This window comes from Coffea arabica, chromosome 2c (assembly GCF_036785885.1).
Source record: "Coffea arabica cultivar ET-39 chromosome 2c, Coffea Arabica ET-39 HiFi, whole genome shotgun sequence".
Lineage (NCBI taxonomy): Eukaryota > Viridiplantae > Streptophyta > Magnoliopsida > Gentianales > Rubiaceae > Coffea > Coffea arabica.
Genome location: NC_092312.1, coordinates 27,381,265 through 27,402,201, shown reverse-complemented (window position 1 = coordinate 27,402,201; position 20,937 = coordinate 27,381,265). Strand labels below are relative to the sequence as shown.

General features: G+C 34.3%; 2 protein-coding genes, 2 long non-coding RNA genes and 1 other non-coding gene across 9 annotated transcripts; all 5 read right to left on the bottom strand.

Moving 5' to 3' along the window:
- Window positions 1–434: 434 nt before the first annotated feature.
- On the bottom strand, window positions 435–1,848 carry LOC113727087 (uncharacterized). Its single transcript, XR_003457689.2, has 2 exons — window positions 1,539–1,848; window positions 435–1,033 (listed from the first exon to the last, which is right to left on the bottom strand). It is a non-coding gene; the product is annotated as an uncharacterized lncRNA (long non-coding RNA).
- On the bottom strand, window positions 1,177–1,306 carry LOC113728326 (small nucleolar RNA snoR130). The gene has a single exon (XR_003458054.1). It is a non-coding gene; the product is annotated as a small nucleolar RNA snoR130 (small nucleolar RNA).
- Window positions 1,849–2,686: 838 nt separating the features above from the next.
- Window positions 2,687–2,945, bottom strand: LOC140035284 (uncharacterized). Its single transcript, XR_011839290.1, has 2 exons — window positions 2,848–2,945; window positions 2,687–2,748 (listed from the first exon to the last, which is right to left on the bottom strand). It is a non-coding gene; the product is annotated as an uncharacterized lncRNA (long non-coding RNA).
- A 4,885-nt stretch (window positions 2,946–7,830) lies between these two features.
- On the bottom strand, window positions 7,831–10,247 carry LOC140035899 (uncharacterized). 2 transcript variants are annotated; one of them, XM_072077270.1, is made up of 3 exons: window positions 10,033–10,247; window positions 8,395–9,699; window positions 7,831–8,306 (listed from the first exon to the last, which is right to left on the bottom strand). In XM_072077270.1, the coding sequence occupies exon 2, from the start codon at window positions 9,183–9,185 to the stop codon at window positions 8,793–8,795; it is 393 nt and encodes a 130-aa protein (XP_071933371.1). In that variant the 5' UTR covers window positions 9,186–9,699; window positions 10,033–10,247; the 3' UTR covers window positions 7,831–8,306; window positions 8,395–8,792. The 2 variants fall into 2 exon arrangements, with proteins under 2 accessions (XP_071933371.1, XP_071933372.1); XM_072077271.1 differs by having other exon boundaries at window positions 10,038–10,247.
- Window positions 10,248–12,373: 2,126 nt separating this feature from the next.
- LOC113727086 (nuclear transcription factor Y subunit A-1-like) lies at window positions 12,374–19,960 on the bottom strand. 4 transcript variants are annotated; one of them, XM_027251066.2, is made up of 6 exons: window positions 19,725–19,956; window positions 18,467–18,705; window positions 16,354–16,469; window positions 16,030–16,092; window positions 15,072–15,236; window positions 12,374–13,165 (listed from the first exon to the last, which is right to left on the bottom strand). In XM_027251066.2, the coding sequence occupies exons 2-6, from the start codon at window positions 18,660–18,662 to the stop codon at window positions 12,782–12,784; spliced, it is 924 nt and encodes a 307-aa protein (XP_027106867.2). In that variant the 5' UTR covers window positions 18,663–18,705; window positions 19,725–19,956; the 3' UTR covers window positions 12,374–12,781. The 4 variants fall into 4 exon arrangements, with proteins under 4 accessions (XP_027106867.2, XP_027106868.2, XP_027106866.2 ...); XM_027251067.2 differs by having other exon boundaries at window positions 15,072–15,224; window positions 18,467–18,689; window positions 19,725–19,951; XM_027251065.2 differs by having other exon boundaries at window positions 18,467–18,689; window positions 19,725–19,947.
- Between the last annotated feature and the right edge of the window lie 977 nt (window positions 19,961–20,937).

Here is a 20,937-nt window from a genome sequence, read left to right as displayed (position 1 = left end):
TTTTCTAAACTTGTTTTTCTTTATCTAAATTTTTTGCTTTGCTTTAACTATGTATATACATACATACATACATACATACAAATGTCAATGAACATATAGAATTTAATCAATGAAATATTCAACGCATTTAGAGAAGCTATAATGAAATATTCAACGCATTTAGAGAAGAATAGCTGTAAGTTCTTTTTTTGCCTTTTGTGTTTCACAACTATATTTATCTATTTATTTATTTATTTGTTCCTATTCATGTAAAGCACGAGAGAAATGAAGTAATTGAAACTCTGAACTCTGCGGATTTTTCAAATTCTGAATTTTTTTTTTATAACAAAAATTTCATCTTTCACACCCATAAAAAAGTTGATTTATTTTGAGTAAATTCTCTGTGTGTGATATTAACGTTGGATTTCATCTAATGTACAAACTTTACATGCTAATTGCCTTCAACACTACGAAAGATTTTATTTATAAAAATAATTTAAAGAATAGTATTTGCTTTTAGTGTCTCTCTCTATTATAAAAGTAATTATTGTATGTAACATAAATCTTTATCAACTTTCATTCCCTCCCTCAAGCATGGTGAGCACAATTAGTCCAATCCAAGTTAGCAGCTCGACTGTAATCATACCATACGCAACTGTTTCACCTCACTTAATGTTTCCCTTCTCCGTGAGTGTACCCACCCGTGATCTGCTTATCGCAGAGGACCCTTATGATGAACTTGTCCCGTCATGCTTTCTCCATCTGCTCTTTCAGGAAATTTTACCATTGCAGGCTTTCTTTGTATCATTTCCTCGCATTCCTTCTGGCATTAGGCCGGAAGATGAGGAGCCACCAGAGGCAGCTTGCACATTGGGATTTGGCCCTGCTTCCATTATTTTCTGACCGACTGTTTTTGCTAGGCTTTGCCGGCCAATGGGCATACTCGACAGCACAAGTATTGAAGAGCAACTGTAAACAGCTGAAAAATGAGCCAGTACCCACCTATCCTGGCCCTGGAATGGGATAGCCTTTCTGAACTTTGTCAACTTTTTTCCTTCCAAAGGGAAAAAAAAACATACAAGAGAAATAAAAAAACAAGAAAGGAGGGAAAGTGAGAGAACAAGAAACTAAATCAAAAGAAAAATTAAGGCTAAGGTAAATGAATCTTTGTAATGATTATTTGGAAAAAGCAAACATATCCCTCAGAATGCCTAATATCCACCTGGGAAGAAGCTATGGTTCCTCAACCTTAGCAATCAGGATTGCCAGAAGGGAGCACCAATTTATAGTCACAGCTTTCAGATTACTAAATGTTTCATCAGTGGGATATCAAAAGTTTGATATAATTAGTCAAGAATCAACCTCCCACAAATCTTGAAACTTCAAATAAATGAGAAGAATTTAAAAAAAAGACCCAGAAAATTTCATTTAAAACCACAAACAGGAACCCCAACAACTATAAAAATCAAGAACCACAGATATAAAAGAATGAATGAATCAGAAAAGTGGATCAAAAGCAGATTTGTAAATGCAAAGATTAAGAAGAAGAGAGGGAGTACCGGCTCAAGTTTGCTGCACTAGAAGAAGAATGAAACTGAAGTTCCTAGGGCATTGTTTGGAGCAGACGAAGCTGTGATATTTGTTCTCTTTCTTGTGGGCCTAACAAAACGGATCTGTGGATTTCACTATAGATAGGCTCAGAGACTTACTTTGGCTGTGGGATTGTCTTTTGGGTTTTCATGTGTGGGTCGCAATTCCTTCTGAATGTATTTCTTCTTAGGAAAAATCACCAATTTAGTCCCTAACCTTTTTTTATTAGTGTCAATTTGATCCCTCTCTTTTAATTTTGTCCAATTTAGTACTTAAACTTATTTTGCACTTCCAGTTAAGGAGCGTTGTGGCGGTGCCATCAAGAAAATCAAACCTGACCCTAATTGACCGACAAAAGAGGGGTATTTTTGGAATATCACTGACGGATCGATAATTAAATGTGTAATCCGATAAATTACACACCAAATAAATTGAAAGAGAAAGGCAACGGTGAAATTGGGCTAGCATTCAAAAGTTCATTTTATCTGCCAAAGAAATTGGTGTTCATATTTGCCAATTCTTGGAACTAGTGTTCAAAATCACAGCAAGCAAAATGCATCGGAGGAGAAATTGGACCAAAGAAACATCAAACTCAAGTAGTGATCAAGGCACGAAGAATGGGAGCTCAAATTTATCAGAATCAAGGAAACAGCTATATGAAGGGAATGATGAATACCACAATAGAGACAAAATTGTGTGTTGCAATTGCCATGAGGAATGTTGAATCGTAACTTCATAGACAGAGTCAAACCCTTCAAGAAGGCTTCATGGCTGCAAAAATTATAGGGTAAATATTTTTCTAAATTTTTGTAAATGTTTTGTCTAAATGTATGGTCTGAATTAGCACTTGTGAATGCAAAAATGTGGCTCTTGTAAGTTTTTTTTATGGTATGATCCATTCTTGCCACAGAAGACAAGGAATGTGATGGCTTCACTGTTAACGGAACTTAGAAGTATTGAACGTGAAAATGTAGGATTGAAAATGGAGATAAGCAAATTGAATGCAAAAATGAAAATGGCTTGTTGGCATGTATCTGCTGCTGCATTATAATTGTAGTTGTTCTAGGTGCAATGGAAGATGAAGGCAAGGAATCCTACGCACTTTCTGAGAACTTGCTTTTGGAGCAGTAGCTTGCACTTCAATTTCCTCAGCCATTCCAGTAATATGGTCATGTACATCTTTTCCAACAGTCATACCAAGTAGCACGTACAAGGATAACTAGTCATGATGTGAAATAGTAGAAAAAAATAAGATATAAATATGAACAAACTTCATACATGAATTTGAAGCTTCCATTGTCTCATTTTGTAAGGGCCTATTGGTGTCTCTAAACTCACTATCAACTACAATTAAAAAAAGGTTAGTTGTCCTCAAGAGCAATGTAAGGACAATTAATGAACAACAGTCATACCAGTAGCTTTATTAGCATTGTCCTGAGTTTTTTGGCCTGCTAATGGACAAGTTCTGACATTATGATCAAGAATCTTGCATGTTTTGCACCTATTGGTGTTGAAAGCTGGTCCCCTTCCTTTGCATTTTGCATTTTCTACTCCAACGATCTTAGGGCATTTTCTCTTGGTGTGTCCCTTTTGCTTGCAGTTAGTGCAAGTCATTTGCATAATTTCCTTCCTAAACAATCGTATACGTCGCTTTGAATCAGTCCTTGGCTCATCTGGCTCTCTCCTTCGTGTTTTCTTAGGCCTACCAGGAAGTTTGACCTTCTTTGGTGCACTCAAGGGGGTTTTGTTAAATTTCTTCCAATTGTTAGGTCCATTGATTGGACCAATAGTTGGCTCATAAACCATCAGATATGTAGCTCTTGTGTAACATGGATGCATAAATTTTTCTGGCTCATTTTTAGTCAAAGGAATGCAACATAAAGCATGTGACCATGGTATGTCAGTAAGTTCCCATCTCCTACAAGTACATGCCTGCTGTTTTAAATCTACAATAGAGGTACCTCTATACATGTGTATAACCTCAAATTTATCAACATCAGACCATCTTGCAATATTTGCTCTTGCATCATCTTTTGCTTTTTCAAGTTTTTTTACAATTTTTGGATATATTTTATCATTCTTTTTCCTCATTCATTCTCTCTTTGTCCTTAATCTTTCCATAAGGTATATCCTAATGTTCTCAAGCATACCAATAATGGATTTTTCTCTAGCATCCAATAAGATAGAATTGAAACTTTCACACAAGTTATTAACGAGAATGCCACATTTCGACGAGGATCTAAAATGTGATCTTGACCAGTGACCAGTGGTATAAGGTTGTATTGTTAAGCAATCATTTGTGAGCTTGTTCATCATACTTTCTCAATGCATCCATTTCACTCTCAAATTTATTCATATATGTAGATCTGATACAAGCCCAAAACATGCCCTTTAATGTCTCACCTGGATGCAGTTTCTTGAAGTTATTGTGTAGGTGCCTAACAGAGTGCTTGTGCTCCACACCTGGCAGAATTTCATGGATTGCTAAACCCAATCCCTGTCACTCAACATAAATAAAATTATTGAAACACCTGTGATTTCTAATGAAGATTGAAGAAAGACATATGATGTACCTTTTGCTGGTCAATGATAAATGTCTAGTTTTTTTGTTCATGGATGCTAAGATCGCATTTCAAAAAGTTAATAAACCACTTCCAAGGGCACTTGTTCTCCACCTCAACAACTGCATAGGCAATAGGATAAATGTAGTTATTTGCATCTATCGCTACAGCTATCAAAAGTACTCCAGAACATGGTCCTTTTAGATGGCAACTATCAACATCAAGTACTAATCTACACCCAGCCTTTAAACCTTTTTTCAAGGCTGCAAAGCAAATATAAAGTCTTTGGAATCTTTCCTTCCCACTTATCTCGTCAACCTCTGCCTCTATATAAACTGTAGAATCTGGATTTGATCTAATAATTCATCACAATAGTCCTACAATCTTGTATATTGCTGCTTGTCGTTGCCTTGAATAAAAATCTTGGCTTTCCTGAATGTCTTGTATGCTTACTCTTTTGTGATACGCACATTCAACTCTTGTTTTGTCCCAAAGAATTCTCTTAGGACCTCTTTTAAGAATTGAATTAATTGAATCAAAATTTTGTAAAGAGGAGTAGGGGGTTTATATAAAAATGATGCTATAAATATTCCTAAATAAGCTATACTGACAGAAGATTAGCTGTATCTTTCAAAAATTCGTACCAATCCATCGAATTACTCAATTTTTGGTGTAAAAGATTTATAGATGGAGTTAACCATTTGGATAATATATCTAAATCTACTCCTTCTTGGTTGAAAGGAATTCCTATAGATCTAATGAACAAAGTAAATAGACCCAATATAAGTAAAGGGAATAACATAGTATTGTCTAGTTCATAAGGATAGGAACAAAACTTTTTATTCTCAAATGAGTAATAGTAAGAAAGGGACGTGTCATATTTCGAACATTTTCAGCAATTGGATATGTCTTTTTTTTCAAAAAAGAAGAACTTTCAATATTATTCATTGTTGATAAAGAAAAATTGTTGTTAATTTTTTTCGGAGCTCCCTTACCCCATAGAGATATTGAATAGAAAAATACTTTTTCTTTACCAATGTAATTTTGAAAATAAACACTTAAATGCCCTTCAAAAGTAAGTAAATATATCTGAAAAATATAAAATGCGGTTAATCCCACGGTAGCCCAAGCTATTATTGCAAAAATCGTTGAATACAACCAATTATCATTAAGAATTTCATCTTTGGATAAAAAACAAGCCAAGGGTGGAATACCACAAAGAGAAAGTGTACCTAATAAAAAGGTGTTTTTGGTAATTGGTATATGTTTTGTTAAATCTCTCATAAGAACCATATTTTGACTTTTATAAGGAAAATATCCAACAATTGTTTCCATTGAATGAATAACGGATCCAGATCCTAAAAATAATAATGCTTTGGAATAGGCATGAGTAATCAAATGAAATAAAACACTTCGATAAGATCCCATACCTAGAGCTAGCATCATATAATCCAATTGAGACATTGTGGAAAAAGCTAATCCTCTTTTAATGTCTTTTTGAGCAAGAGCTAAAGTAGCTCCTAATAATACTGTTATTATTCCTATCAATGAAATAAAATTCATTATGTAAGGTATAACTGTGAAAAGAGGAATAAGCCGAGCTATAAGAAAAATTCCCATTGCTACCATAGTAGCAGCGTGTATAAGAGCAAAAATAGGAGTGGACCCTTCCATGGCATCAGGTAACCATACATAAAGGGGAAATTGTGTCGATTTAGCAACGGTACCGGCAAATACTAGACCAGCACACAAAGTAACAAACAAAGAATTGACTTCATTATCATAAATCAAGTTATTGAATATTTCGAATAAATCACGAAATTCAAAACTACCCGTTATCCAGTAAAAACCTAAAATTCCTAATAATAAGCCAAAATCCCCTATACGATTAGTCACAAAGGCTTTTTGGCAAGCATTTGCAGCAAGAGGTCATGTAAACCAAAACCCTATTAATAAATAAGAACACATTCCAACCAATTCCCAAAAAATATAAATTTGTATCAAATTCGAACTAGTAACTAATCCTAACATGGAAATACTGAAAAAACCCATATAAGCAAAAAATCTCAAATATGCTTGATCATGAGCCATATAATTATCACTATAGATAAGAACCATAATTCCAACGGTAGTTATTAATATTGACATAATAGAAGTAAATGGATCGATCAAATAGCCGAATTCTAAAGAAAAATCATTATTAATGATCCAAGACCATACATATTGATAAATCGAATTGTTATTTATTTGCTGAATAGACAGATTGATTGAAAAAAATCATGACTATAGTTAACAATAAAATACTCTGAAAAGATGACATACGACGAAGTTTTTTTGTTGCCGTCGGAAAAAGAAGAAGTCCGACCCCTATTAATATAGGAATTGGAAGTGGAATGAAAGGGATGATCCACCCGTATTGATATGTCTATTGCATAAAAATATTTTTTAATTCTTAATTTATTAATTAATTGTTTCCGATTCACCGGATCTTACCTCTTTGAAAGGGATCAATAAAAGTCAAGATATGGACTTTAAGTTAAACTAACTTAAATAGAATTTTATAATCTTTTGTTTTTTTACTTTACTTATTCTTCTGAATTTTTGCTAAATCCTTAAAATATTCAAATCAAGAAGTTATAATTGTTCAAATTATATAAAATTATATGAAAGGGAAGAAGTACCCGAGTTTGATCAGTTATATAATTAATAGAAAAGGAGATGAAATTTTTTCTTTCATTAAGCAAAAGCAAAGTTTTTATTCTTATCTTAAATCTTTTTGGTGGGATATTTTATTATAATTATATGGAAATTCGCCTTAGAATGACGAAAATAGACATAAATAAAAATGTAAAGGTTTTTCGATTCTTTTTTATTATATTAAGTTTAAGCTTACTTAACTAATTCGATTTTTATGGCACAGAGAGTTCTATAGATACAAACAGGTATAGACTTGAATGAGAAAGAATCACAAAAAAAAAAGATAACAATCAAAAGAAATTTTTTTATGAATATTTTAAGGAATAGAAAAGTTTGAAAAAAAAAGAATAACAAAATCTTCGTCTTTTTTCTATTTTTATTTGAGTATTTAATACTAATACAATTTTATTGATTCAATTTTCACATATCCTTACCCTATCGAAATTTCTTTTTCTGAAGAGAATATTATTTCAATAATAAATAGACTAAATGATTGGTTTTGAACAATAGATGTCTTTCACATCCAGTTAGAACAATAAGTAATCCCCTTTAAATGGCAGTTCCAAAAAAGTGTACTTCTACATCAAAAAAGCATATTCATAAAAATATTTGAAAAAAGAAGGGATATTGGACAGCCTTAAAAGCTTTTTCCTTAGGAAAATCTCTTTCTACTAGGAATTCAAAAAGTTTTTTTGTATAGCAAACAAATAAATAAGTAATAAAAGTTTGGAATAATCGGAATACACTCAAAAATCGATCCATTTTCTATAAAAAAAAAATAGAAAAATTACATCTTGATCAATTTGAATATAAAATGAACTAGTCTGTTGGAGTTTTTGGTATGATATCTATGGCGCTGATTGTTTGTGGAAATGGCAGAAATGCATACATACTAATAGCTTCAGTAATTTGAGCATTCAAAAAATTTTTGAGAGAACTTTTGCTTCATGTATGATATTTCTAAAGTCAAACAAGATAGCTGATGTTATTACAACACTTGCACTTGACAAAAAAAAGGGCCAAAAATAGGCCCAATTTACAATAATCCAAAAGCTACCTAATGGTCCTGATCTAAAATTCAATGAACAGCAACTGCTTCAACCAAAAAATATGTGAATCTACAATTCTTCAAAAACATGGCAAAACAGGGGATGTATTGCAATTGTTTCAACCAAAAAATATACAGATCTAAAAATCTTCAAAAACACAACAAAATAGACTTGAACTGCAACTGTTTCGTCCAAAAAATTGAACATAGAGATAAGCTGCTACTACTTCAAGTTTGAACAAGCTACTGCTACTGAAACAACAGGCTTGAACTGCTATTGTTTCAACCAAAAAATATGCTAATCTGCATTTCTCAAAAACACAGCAAAACAGGCTTGCACATATGCTTTGCTAGTGTTCCAACAGCCTCTACTTCTAGGTTTCAAGTGGATCTTGAGCGGCACCATCTAGCTCATCCAGAAGCCTATGAGCCTGCAAAAATAATTTTCAACAGTCATTTCCCAATAGCCCTTAGAATTAGTTCAAAATAATTTATCACTCCAACAGCTCCTAAACTCACTGTTTGTTTTCTTCTTTTCACACCAGCCATCCTATTTCTCCAAGCTTGTGCTTGTGATAAAAAGTTTGACCACATGTATGTTCTGGCCCCATGGTCCTGATTACAAAAGCCTCAACAATCCAGCTCCTTAGCCGTATAAGTGAACCATGCACACTTCTTATTCTTGCAACTTGTCCTAATTCTATTCTTGTCATTCTTGGCCTATTTATGCTCCTTGCCTCACTTAATAGAATAATGTCTCACTGTTATCTTGAATAGTTTCTTGTTATCAAAAAGTAGACCCACAAAAAACTTTGGATCCTTCATGTCCCTTTCTGGTCTAAATCTTACATACTGTGGTTTCTTTACTAAAGTATCTTCATCCGAGGAATAACAGTTGCCATTGAACTCCTTTGTGTTCACAGAATTTGACTCTTCATTGATAGGTATTTGTTCTCCAGCATAAATGCTGAAATCAACATAAGCACTATCTTGAATAGCAGCTTTTCACTTGCCCCTTTGCCTTTAATACGAACTGCATTCTTACCCTTCACATCAGCTGCATTTTTGCCCTTCATATCAGCTGCCATTTTACGCTTCTCATCAGCTGCACTTTTACTTGCTCCTTCAGCTTCACCAGTAGCTTGTAGATTGCTAATTTGCTGCTCCGGTGCCCTATCAACAGTAGGAATACAATTCTTGTATATTGCACCATCATCATCCTTACTAAAGTCATAGTCGCTATCATGAAAACTTTCACAATCCTCAATTGTGTTTGACCGTGCACCATTCTTACCCTCCTCTTCCTCCATTTTCTTCAAACGCAGCAGCTTTTCACTTACTATTTTCCATTTCTCTTATATCTTCTTTTACAATTGCGTGAACTAGCACTTCTACAATCCCACTTAAGAAGTCATCGAATATGATATCCACATACAACAAATCATCATTTCCTTTTGCAGATTCATTTTCAACCCCAAAGCACTGTTCACTACCATCAACAAATCTAATATGGAAGTCATGAACCACGTATACTTTTGCATACCCATTTTACTTCCCTATACAAGCCATAGCTATGACATCATCCTCAACGTCTATTTGGCTAAGTCTTAATTTGCCATCTCAAATTGGAATTCTGTACATGTATTTTGCATGTTTATGTCACTCAAGAAATTCACAGAATAACATCACAGCAGCTATATTCACTCTCATGGCTAGAACCTCCTCAAAAATCTCCATACTGCCTCCCAAATATTTTTCTTCTGGTTCTTTGACATATGCCCCCACCATAGTAAATATGTAGATTGAATGCATCCAAGTCCTCGTCTGTTTATTTTTTCATAAAATAACATCAGTCACTATTTAATTTATGCAACACATGAAGTCTGAATTATCATTGTCTACCTTTTCAGAAACATGAACGCAACAACCCTAACTTATTTTAGATCCAGGGATCACATGAACCCCTTATAAAAACAAACAACCAGAATAGTGGTCCAATGGTCCTTGCCCCCACAAAAAAATTTGACTTCATCCTATTGCTTCATTTTAATACATCCACTTAGAAGTAAGACATTTTCACAAACTCTCTACTAGCCTGATTAAGTTTAAACTATTGATTCATACAAAAAATTTTCATATTTAAGTGATTTCACTTACCACACCCGCTAGATGCCCCTTCTTTAACATTGTCTTGCTTGTGCATTTTCCAGCCTATTTCTTCCATCATTTGAGTCTCAACACCATGTACTGCTTTATTCTTTATCTCACTACAATCATTTGCCCAAAATCTGATGTGTTTAAAAAACCTTGCTTTTTTCTTCTGCAAGTTTGATTTTTTTACCTTATTTTGTCTGAAGGATTTTGGTGTGTAATTTATCGGATTACACATTTAATTATCGACCTGTCAATGATGTTCCAAAAATACCCCTCTTTTGTCAGTCAATTAGGGGTTAGGTTCGATTTTTTGGTGGCGCCGCCGCAGCACTCCTTAATTGAAAATGAAAAATAAGTTTAGATACTAAATTGGATAAAATTAAAAGATAGAGACCAAACTGACACTAATAAAAAAGGCTAGGGACTAATTTAGCAATTTTTCCTTCTTATTAGACTCAAAATGTCAGTCATTTTTCGTTAAATAAATTTTTTGATTCTTCACTTTTGAAATATTAACTTTACATTTCTTACAAATTCAAATTGGTAAAATTTAGTCCCAACATAGATTTTTTACCACCTTTTAATCCGAATCACTATGTGTTTCACATGTGATCATTTTTTAAGTACAAAAGATCAGATCCCACACATTTAGAAACAAAAATGAATACAGATTGGCTCAAATCTTACTTTCTTATGATAAAAATAACTTAAAGTGAAAAAACGAACATGGATTCAGTCATTTATTTAACTATAAATGATACCTAATCTTTTTGCCTCTGAAAAATAACTATGTTTGATTCACATAATGAATTCTAGATAAAAAGTGATCGAAAACCTAAGTTGAGGCTAAATTTACTAATTTGAATTTCTAAGGGGCATAAAATTAATATTTTAAAAGTAAATGACGAAAAAATTTATTTAATAATATATAAGAGATGTTTGAACGGTTTTCCTTTTCTTACTTTAAAAATAAACGTGCCATGCAATAAGAAAATGGATTAAAACCAAAAAGTCATATGTGGTTTAGCGAATATACAGGAAAGCTCTCCGTGATTTCAAAATATACAATTCGAAACTCTTGATTTTAACTAAATTCAAAACATGACTGAAATCGTCAAGACTAACATGGATAGACGAAATGACAAAAGTACCCTAATATATGTAAGGGTAAAATGCAGAAAACTCTCATATGATTTCAAAAAATATAATATTCATCTCTTTCATACATAAAACAGTTGTTCTGATTTGATTAATATTTGTACATGGGATGATACCATAATCACAAACCCCCACCCCCCCCCCCCCCCCCCCCCCAAACAATCATCCATTGTACATGTAAAGTGCAACATCCCTTTTGATGGTTTTTTCAATTTTAATAATTTTTACTTTTTCTTTTTGCGAACACTCACAAATCTTGTACAGGTATCGTAGAATCTAGTGCTGCTGCCCACCCGAGAGCTTGAAAAGATATAAGTAATTATTTTGCAAAATTTTCCTTCACTTTGTACAAAGAAAAAATATTAAAATTCTAAAAAAAAAGTCCTTCTTAAATAATATTATAATAGCAAAAATTCAAATTTAAAACTTTTACCATACCCCAAAAGTAGTATGCATATGACTGACGGTTGATTTCTCTCAAGAAGCTTCTCTCTCTTTTCAATATATTTTCTGAAATTTTTGAATTAAATCCAACTTATATGTTTCGAAACCATAGAAGACTTTTCTGTATGATGAATTAACCATAAGGATTTTTCGGTGAAAGGTAGAATAGGCATATTAAATGAAAATTAATTATAAAAAACTGTTTTCAGGTACTACTAGTTACAAAACAAACGCATGTGCTTCAAACACGTTAATTTTGATAATTTCCATTGTCTTTTCAATTTCATTTAAACCATGAAGTGTCAAATTGTATATTTTGAAATCACGAAGAGCTTTTCTACATCTTTGCTTAACCACAAGTGAGTTTTTTTGGGTTTTACCCTATGAAAATTACTGTTAAAAGAACCAGGCAACGGGCATTCGTTGGTAGCCAGTGATTAATAACGATGCTATCCTTCAGAATCCAGTCTTACAAGGACAGTTCAAGAAAACATACTGAACAAAGCTGTGACAAATCCAGCAGCCTGCAGGTGCTACAAGTGTAAGGATTGCATGCTCAGAACTCCACAAAGACAATAAACCGAAAGCTGATGTGTAACAACAAATCCCAAATTCCATAAGCAAGAATCTGAGTGGGTGAGTTTACCCAGAAGTCAGCAATTGCCTTGGGTAAACTGGTGGAATTACGTTAAATTCTGTGTGCATGTGTTTCTTTGAGCTGTTGAAAGAATAAGCAAGAATCTGAGTCAAAGCATTGGTACAAACAACCAAGACTCACACAACTGAGCATTCATGACAGAATTCAATGTTTAAGATGCCAAATCCAAGATTACTCCTACCGTTGATGTTGTTAAATTTACATGGATGGAAGAGGGAAAAGAAGGGAGAAAACGGAAACTGATGGAGAACTGAAAGCTATAGCACGCTCCCCATCTGTTCTTTGTTCCTCCAATCATCCCCTCCATACAGACAAGTAACCAAGCCAAGAATGAATTGCCTGAGCATTTTCATGCTGCAGAGATTGATTCCTTCAGTGGGTAAGATGGGTCAGCACCTCCACTGTCAACCATCATGGATGAGATGTCTTCATGACCACCTCAACAGACATGACAGCGCCAGAGACACTTCCATACCCTGAAGGAGAAGCTTCTTAATTGCTAGAAGCAGCCCCACGTGGGGCTTGGTTCACCAGCAAGCTCCAACTCTCCTGATTGAAATGCTGTCTTCCTCGCTCACTGCCACTGGGTTGTTGATAATAAAATGATGAAATACCACGGCCATTGCCATTTGAAAGCATCAGCTTTTTCTCTCGCAACTGATCAGAATGTCCATTACAGTCAGTTGATAGATGCTCAGAACCTGATGAGTTGCCAGATTGTGTTGGCACAGCATCCCCACACTTTGTCTGCTCCTTTGATGCAGATTTGGACGATTTTGATTCATTGTTTTCGAGCTTTTTGGTATTAAGGAAACGACCACCAGAACCCCTGGCTCTTCTCATAGCATGTTGATGCCGAGATTCGTGAAGATATGGCTGAAACAATAAAAAGAGAGCAACACTTTCAAGAGATAGCAAGAATAAACTCTGGAGCCAACTCATGAACAGTAGTATCTGATATTTGGCAGTCAAAAATGGACTTTGCATTTCATATCACACATATTGGTGTTGCACTTTTTATTACACCTCGTATTCAAATGAAACTTATCCACTCATCTAATATTTTATTGATTGTTGGTGAATCATGATCCCTCACTGATATTAAAAGTAAGGAGACGTGTGTCAACTTTATAATAGGTGTAATAGGGAGTGTAACAGCAATTCTGTAACAGGAAATCCAAAGCCGAAAATTTGGAAGAGTGCTAAATGCAAAAGCCCACATAAACAAAAAGGAGGCAAGGAGAAAAAGAAAATCATATAGCAAATAGACAGAAGAATAATATGTAAAATTTTATTACAGACAATACATACTACTTTTTCTTGCACAAATATTTTAAATGTTTGTAGTCCAGAATGTTGAAAAAACCTAAGTACTCATGTAATAAATGTATTGAAAACTGAAAACCTTAATGCACTTCTGCTGCAGCTAAACAAGCACCAATTGGGAAAACAAGATCAAGAGAACAAACCACAGGCATGTACAAGACCAATATCAAATTTCATTCTTTTGTTCATATCATGAAATGAGTTTCCAAACCAAGAGTGAATTCGTTATATCATCTACACTCAAAGCAACATAGCCAATTTCTTTGAAAAAAAAATCAAACAAAAATTTCAGATTAAATAACAAATCTTGAAACCCCAAATAGAACTTCTAAGTACACAATTATTTATATCAGTCAATACAATTATTCCATATCAGCCTTTCTACAAGGATGGCTTAAAACATTTCATTTCATCAAACGTCGAGATGATCTTGCTTCAGAACAGAGATGAATATGTCTGCCACTGAAAGCTGCTGCTGCTCATCCACAACAGGATAGTGCAAAGGCAATTGTGTACCTAAAAAAGGAAGCTCCAAAATTCGAATACAAAGAACCCCCAAAAGAATACCCACATTCAGGCATGAGAGGAAACCTAGTTTAATCACTTAAAGTTCCCTCAATTTCCAATACTGCAGCTGCTGAAAAAGTAGCAATTAAGGTCTACCAGAAATTTAGTTCCTGGATTAGTGCTTCCCAACTTGACAAAAAGGTTACTGGGATTATAGTATCACTCAAACTTGCAGACGAATTGTCAGAACATGGGCATACATTATGGTTATTGGACTTTCCAGGTTTCTATTTTGAAGTTTCTGTCCTTGTCTCCCTTTCTTTCCTTATCCTATTGAAAGCCTAATACTTTCACAATTGCATACCAAAATATGTTCCCTCTGTTACTTGGCTTGCACTCCGTAGGTCCCTGCTTTTAGCTTCTTGAAAGGAGGAAAAAGAAGTAGGTAAGCGAATTAAGGTCAGGCATAACAACCCAAAGTCCAACCTGGTTTAAGCAATTTTATTACAGTGCCATTACTTTGATTGGGCGATCCTGGGCCATATTGCCTAATACCAAACGAAGTCAGCCTAATGTTTAATGTTTCAAGAACTTGTCAAACCCAAGCCGAAAACCATTACATTTTGTAAGAGATTATTATGGCCAGGAAACTAGATAACTCCTTGATGGTTATGTTTATCTTAAGCTGTCAGTTGACGTAAGAAGAAAACTTAATCCCGCCATTTGCTCTTTAACCATCAACTTTATAATAGTATTTCCAATCTTTTTCTTCCTATATATTTTGTCACCCGAGGAGCCAAAAACCATTACATTTTGTCAGCATTATTTTCCCCACTAATCAAAATACATGGGATGGAGAAGAACCAAGAACAACGAGATACCTCAGCAGTGGTGCTATTTAAATAGCTAGACACTATATAAAAAGTTACAGCCACTAAATGAAACTTACCTTCCTCCCTTTCATAATCTTTTTCTCCATCTCTGCTTTAGCACGTGACTGCCTTCTCCTCAGTATTCCATGATACTGCTTTGCATTAACGTAGACTGGTTCTTCCTCCATCTGAAGAGGCAGAGGCATTCTCGTCTGATGAATCCCAAAATACTGAGGATGCACCTAGCAGCAGGCAAAAAAGTTTACAAACTTTCAAACTGTACTAAGAGGTGTGCAACAAAACCAGATGCTTCACAAACTCAACACAAGCAAGCAGTGAGGAAAAAAAATAGTAGTATTCTGTAGATACATGATGTAACCAGATATGCAAATGACTACAAAACTTAAAATGCCCACAAAATAAATGATAGACAGCCCATTTTTCTATACTCCCACCCCCAACTCCCCCCTCCCCCCAAGAGGGGAAAACCCCCCCCCCCCCTTCATTTTAATTGATGGATATACTTCTTGCTTTCTCATGTTCTATAACACGAGGTAAACATCAAAATTTTACTAAAGGAGCTCTCATAGGAAGCCAAAATCAGCAGAAACCAATTTTCTTCACAAATGTCCTCAATGCAAGTAAAAGCTGATGTATCTACATAAAAATGCATATGCAAACACAGAAGTCCCCGCTAGCGTAGAGCAGCACTTTAGACCAGTCAGCTTTTCCCAATTATAGCCATTAAAATAACGAAAGCTCAGCAGCAAAATTGAAATTTATGGAATGCACAGACATTAAGGAGAGAGGAAAGGATAAACAGAAGAAAAGGTACAGGCTCTCAAAATTAGATAGTTAATAGCTTGGGTAATGCTTCTGTTTGTTAGAGATGAAAAACTGCTAAGGACTTTTTCAGTTCTAAGAGAGGCAACTCATATAGAGTTCATAGAACAAGTCACAACCTGCCTATGCACAGTAACACATGAACAACCATGAAGCCTCCGGATGAAATAGAAAATGAGAACTTATCCTTACCGGAGCCCCATAAGTAATTACTCCCCCATATGCTGGGTCTGGATATGGGTATGGTGTCAACATCTGCAAATAAGATTACAAGAGCACAGTTTTAAGATGAAAGGCAAAAAGAGAATATTTGAGAAAATCCTTAACCCATATCAATCAATAACAAATCTTTTAGATTTATGGTAATGATGCATTAGTTGTTCATATCTAAATAACCTTTGTGTTTCTTTCAGTGTGCTTAGTGTTCACTCTCCTTTTTTAGTTTCGAATAGAGCGAGGCGTGTATTTTTGGTGAGGAAAAAGGAACTAGAGAGAGAGAGAGAGAGAGAGACTGACAATTGAATGGCCAACAAGTTCCATTTGAGAAGGGGAATCAAGATGCCCACTCATAGGTATGGTTGATGGTGCATGTTTGACTTGCTGTGGTCCTTGACCGCCACTTCCATTTGATTCTGTAAACAACCATTATAAACTTGTACGGTAAAAATGAATGAAATGTACCATATGGAATTATTTACCAGACAAAAGCATGCAAACCTATTGTTTTGCATGTTTTGCATGCACTTTATTTGGGAAACTTAAGTAGAAGTTATCATCACAAAAAGAAACACAAACATAAATCTCATTGGGAAGCAATGGATGATGCACATCAGAAGTCAAGCACAATAAGAAAGACTAATTTTCCCCAATATTGGGGTTGGGGATGGTAGGTATTAATGGTAGCTTGTCATCTGAAGTAAATTTGTTCCAAACTGCATGTCACTTAGACTTGTGTATCACATCTTCACCCAAGGTTTCAAGGTACCCAGAATTTTCCAAGGCCAAACAACTAATTTCCACCTGTTTGAACAACAGTATACTGTCATGAAGGCAGAGATCTTGATCAAACAAAATGATATTACCATCATTATAGGCTTAAGGAAAAAACCATCCCTGCAGAAGGAAAGTAACAGGAAGGCAACCAACATCTTGCAGAAAGTAAGTATCAAGGAGGTAACCATAAAGCTATAAATTTTTGTGAAAAATGACGATAGCACAGTGACAATGAAATGAGAACTCAGAGATCTCATTTCACTGATCTAAATCACTCTGTGAACTAAAGCATCATGAACTCCAGTCCTGTGCACGATTGCTGGCCGGTAAATTTCTTTACCGGAGTAATGACTTCTAGTGGAGCTAGATTTTCTCATAGCGCTTTAAATTACAAAAACTAGCTCAGTAAGTCCTTTCTTTTTGGTCTTGTACTAAAGTACAAGGGAAGACTCTCTAAGTTACCAGATAACTTAAACATCAGAAATGTTTGAAATCTCAGAATAAGCTATATATTGTTTCCCGAGGTTATGTGAAATATAATGCTAGAAATTTCAACTGTCAGTTTCTTTGCAGATTATAGACAATTAAACCTGCGAAATTGAACTGAACTTAATACCATTGACATTTCTCAAAACATCATGAACATCACAAAAGCATTCACTGCTATAGCTGAGCCATCTTCATTGAGTACCTCAAATGAATTGGTATTATCCAAGAGAACCAATTCAAACTAATAATTTGTTGGACCATCAGAACAATTTTTTTCCAAAACATTACTAGACCTCAAAATCTTAAAGGTGAGATGATAAGGAATAAAGGATTCCATGAATGTAAAATTGGATAGTTTTACCAAATCTAAGCCTTACTTAGAAATGTAGGCAAAAGACTGATGATGCAAGAACATGCATCATGAAATCAATTGCAGCTCAAATCATGTTAAATTTGGAATTTAAACGTCCACATTCAGCATTAATCTGTGAAAGCTTCTAAATGTTAAAGGTTGATGTTAGGAGGCAATTAGTTTGAAAAGCTGAAACATTCAAAAATGTGTTCCTTGCAGGATCACTTTCATGTCTTAGCAAGTCCACTAGGAACCCCCATACCAATTATATCACTTCTAATGTTGTTGGGAGCTATATAAGCGAGCTACTTTCATACTTAAATCAGCAAGCCATAAGGTCTTGAGCCTTTAGAAGGGCGTGAAAAAACCAGGGTCTTGAAGGAGTGCCATAGAATGACTCTTATGTTAGGACAAAATGCGAATCACCAAGATAACAATTTCCATTTCCTAATCCTGTCCAAAGTTAATATATTTTGGGATGGTTTATATCTTGTATTCTCTATTTTGTCCTGTTGTTCATTAATGAACCAAATCAAAGGATGTCCAAATAGAAACCACAAAAAAATAGTCAATATTACAGTTGAGCGGCAAATCAAAAGAACATCCATATTGGCTTTAATGTCATAGTCAAATGGTTGCCAATATCGTGCTCAAACAAAATCAAATCATCAAACTATGCAACATACTAATACATAAAGTGTAATTTCTCATACTGCACAGGAATTAAAATTAGATGAAACAAAGAGTCATATCACACAAAATTTGCATCCGCACTAAAGTATGCAGAATTAGTACCAGAAGGTGGAGCCACACTGGTGTCCCTTTCCTTGGTGACGCTTTCACTGACAGAACCATTTACACTTTCCCCTGGAGAAGGCAGGCATGTACTTTCATAACCCCGCCACCAAGGCTGTGTGTAGACTCTTGATGAGGTAATATTGTGGACTTCAGTCTCAAGCTGCCTACCTTCATTTCTAGCTATAGTGGGCATTATACTTCCTCCCAAATAAGCAACCAGCTATAAACACCAATTACTTAAATAAGAACAATAAAGAAATCAAAATAGGGTCTTACAATTTAACCAACTGATACTAATGCATCTTTTAATTTAAAAGTCAACTATGTAAGCCTAGAGAGAGAGGTGGAAAATACTCCATTCTATTTCTAGGTCCCAGCTTACATATTGATACACACATGTCGGTGTCAACTCGTTTTCTTGGACAACCAACTTATGCAGTATGTAAATGTTCGTGCTGTCAAAATTGCCAAAAGAGGAGTTTAATGCAGCCTACCTGGATCCATATATCTCCATGGTAATCCCGTCGCTAGCAAAATAAGTATCAACTAGCTAGAATTTTAAGTCAACAAAATTTCAGAGTTAATCTAAATTTCACTATTAACTACAGCTAAAACTTTCCATATTTTCTAATTTTCTAACTTCCAGCTTTCATAGCCACCTAGAAAACGAAACAACCATAATCCAGTGCCTAAGCCTCTTGTCACTGAGCATATGTATTAGATATTTTAACAAAAATTGACAATAAATCACCCCTCCAAAGATTCACCTGGAGCTAAAGCCTGAAAACTTACAAAAACAATTTACATTAAACTGAAAGACACTAGAACGAAGTGAAATTCAAAGATCAAAATTTACACCACTCTAATCCCATTGGACCCTTAATTCTTCCGTAATAACAAACCATATTTTACAAATTACTTCAAATAAAATGAAAAGTTGCAATATTAAGTGAACCCTTTTTTCAACCGACAAGATTAAACCAAACCAACATCTCAATTTCCATTTTCACTCAAGCTTTCAGCTTTTTTGTCTTAGTATGTCAAATTTAATATTTTTTCCCCTGTTTCTCCTTCTGGGTTCCAATCATTTTCGAGGGCAGTCAAAACAGAGCTAGAAATCAAATTTCCCAGTCAAAAATAACTCAAGAAAAAGAAAATCATACCCAATCAGAAAACCCTGATTACTAACTTGATGTGAAAAAGAGGTGACACCAAAAAATAACGAATAAAATGAATTAAATAAATAAAGACTTACTTTTTAAGATGAGAGCAATGGATTTAAAGCAAACCCTTTAAGGAATTTGGTCTGATTTTGAGTTTGAAAGACTTTATTTCGAATCCATTTTGCTCTGTGGAAAGCCCAGCACCAGCCAGTAGTCGATGTGCACAGTGTTCTTGCATGTAGTATTTATTTTGTTATAAAAAGTTACAGAATTAAAAAAAAAAAAAAAAAGAATTCTAGAGAGAGAGAAGAGTGAATTTCTTTTCCTTTTATAATAAGAAAACAATTTTAAGGTTTGGAATTATTTATGTTTCACGCCAATGTCACTTTCTGGGATGTCTGTTTTAGTTGTTGATTTATTATTTTATTTTATTTAAAGGGTGTTTGATTACCCCTTTGGATCAGGAGTTGAAGATTTTGAGGCCAAAAATGGCCTTGAACCTTCTTCTATTTACAGTCATGACATTTCCTTGTTGAGATGTAGTAGTGGGATGTAAAAAGCCAAGGTCTTTCTGCATTAATTTGGTGACATGGTTATGGAGAACTAGAGGAAGAGGCAAACCCCCAAATTAAAATCAAGCAATGCAAATTAAAAACAAAGTTTTTTTTCTCCTCAATGAAAGGGTAGGATTTATTCTTTTTTATGACAAAGGCAGAAGTTATTAGAAGTTTGATTTGCCAAATCAAAATGAAGTTATTGGACGTTTTTTTGAAAGGAAAAATTATTGGAAGTCGTTGAAATTGAATAAATTATTGGTATTAGTTTGTTTGTGGTGATTATATGTATAAATCTATACTTAGAGGTAAAACTGGAATAACAAATAATGACAAAAAAAATTTTAATGCCAACATTCTTTATATATAGAAAGATATCATAAATCTTAAATTGGACTCTTAAATCATGGACGAATACTATAAGGATATTAATAATTAGGCTTAATCCCCAATTCCGCATGTAATACTATTTCAGTAACAAATTCACCTTTTTTGGTCCAAAATTATGGTTTTCTTCATGGAGAATTGTTGTATTACTAGGGGTGAAGTTTTAAATGCCAAAAATGGCTTATATATAGATATATATATCAAAAAATGGCTTCTAGTTTTGATGTTAACAAAATCTGTCTCTTGCTTCGTCATAATCAAAATTGAAAGAAATAAAACTCAAAAATTTAATTATGAAATGTTTCTTTTAGTTTTTCCTTCTTTTCCCTCTTTTTTTTTTGGTTTCCTTTCCTTCTCCTTAAAA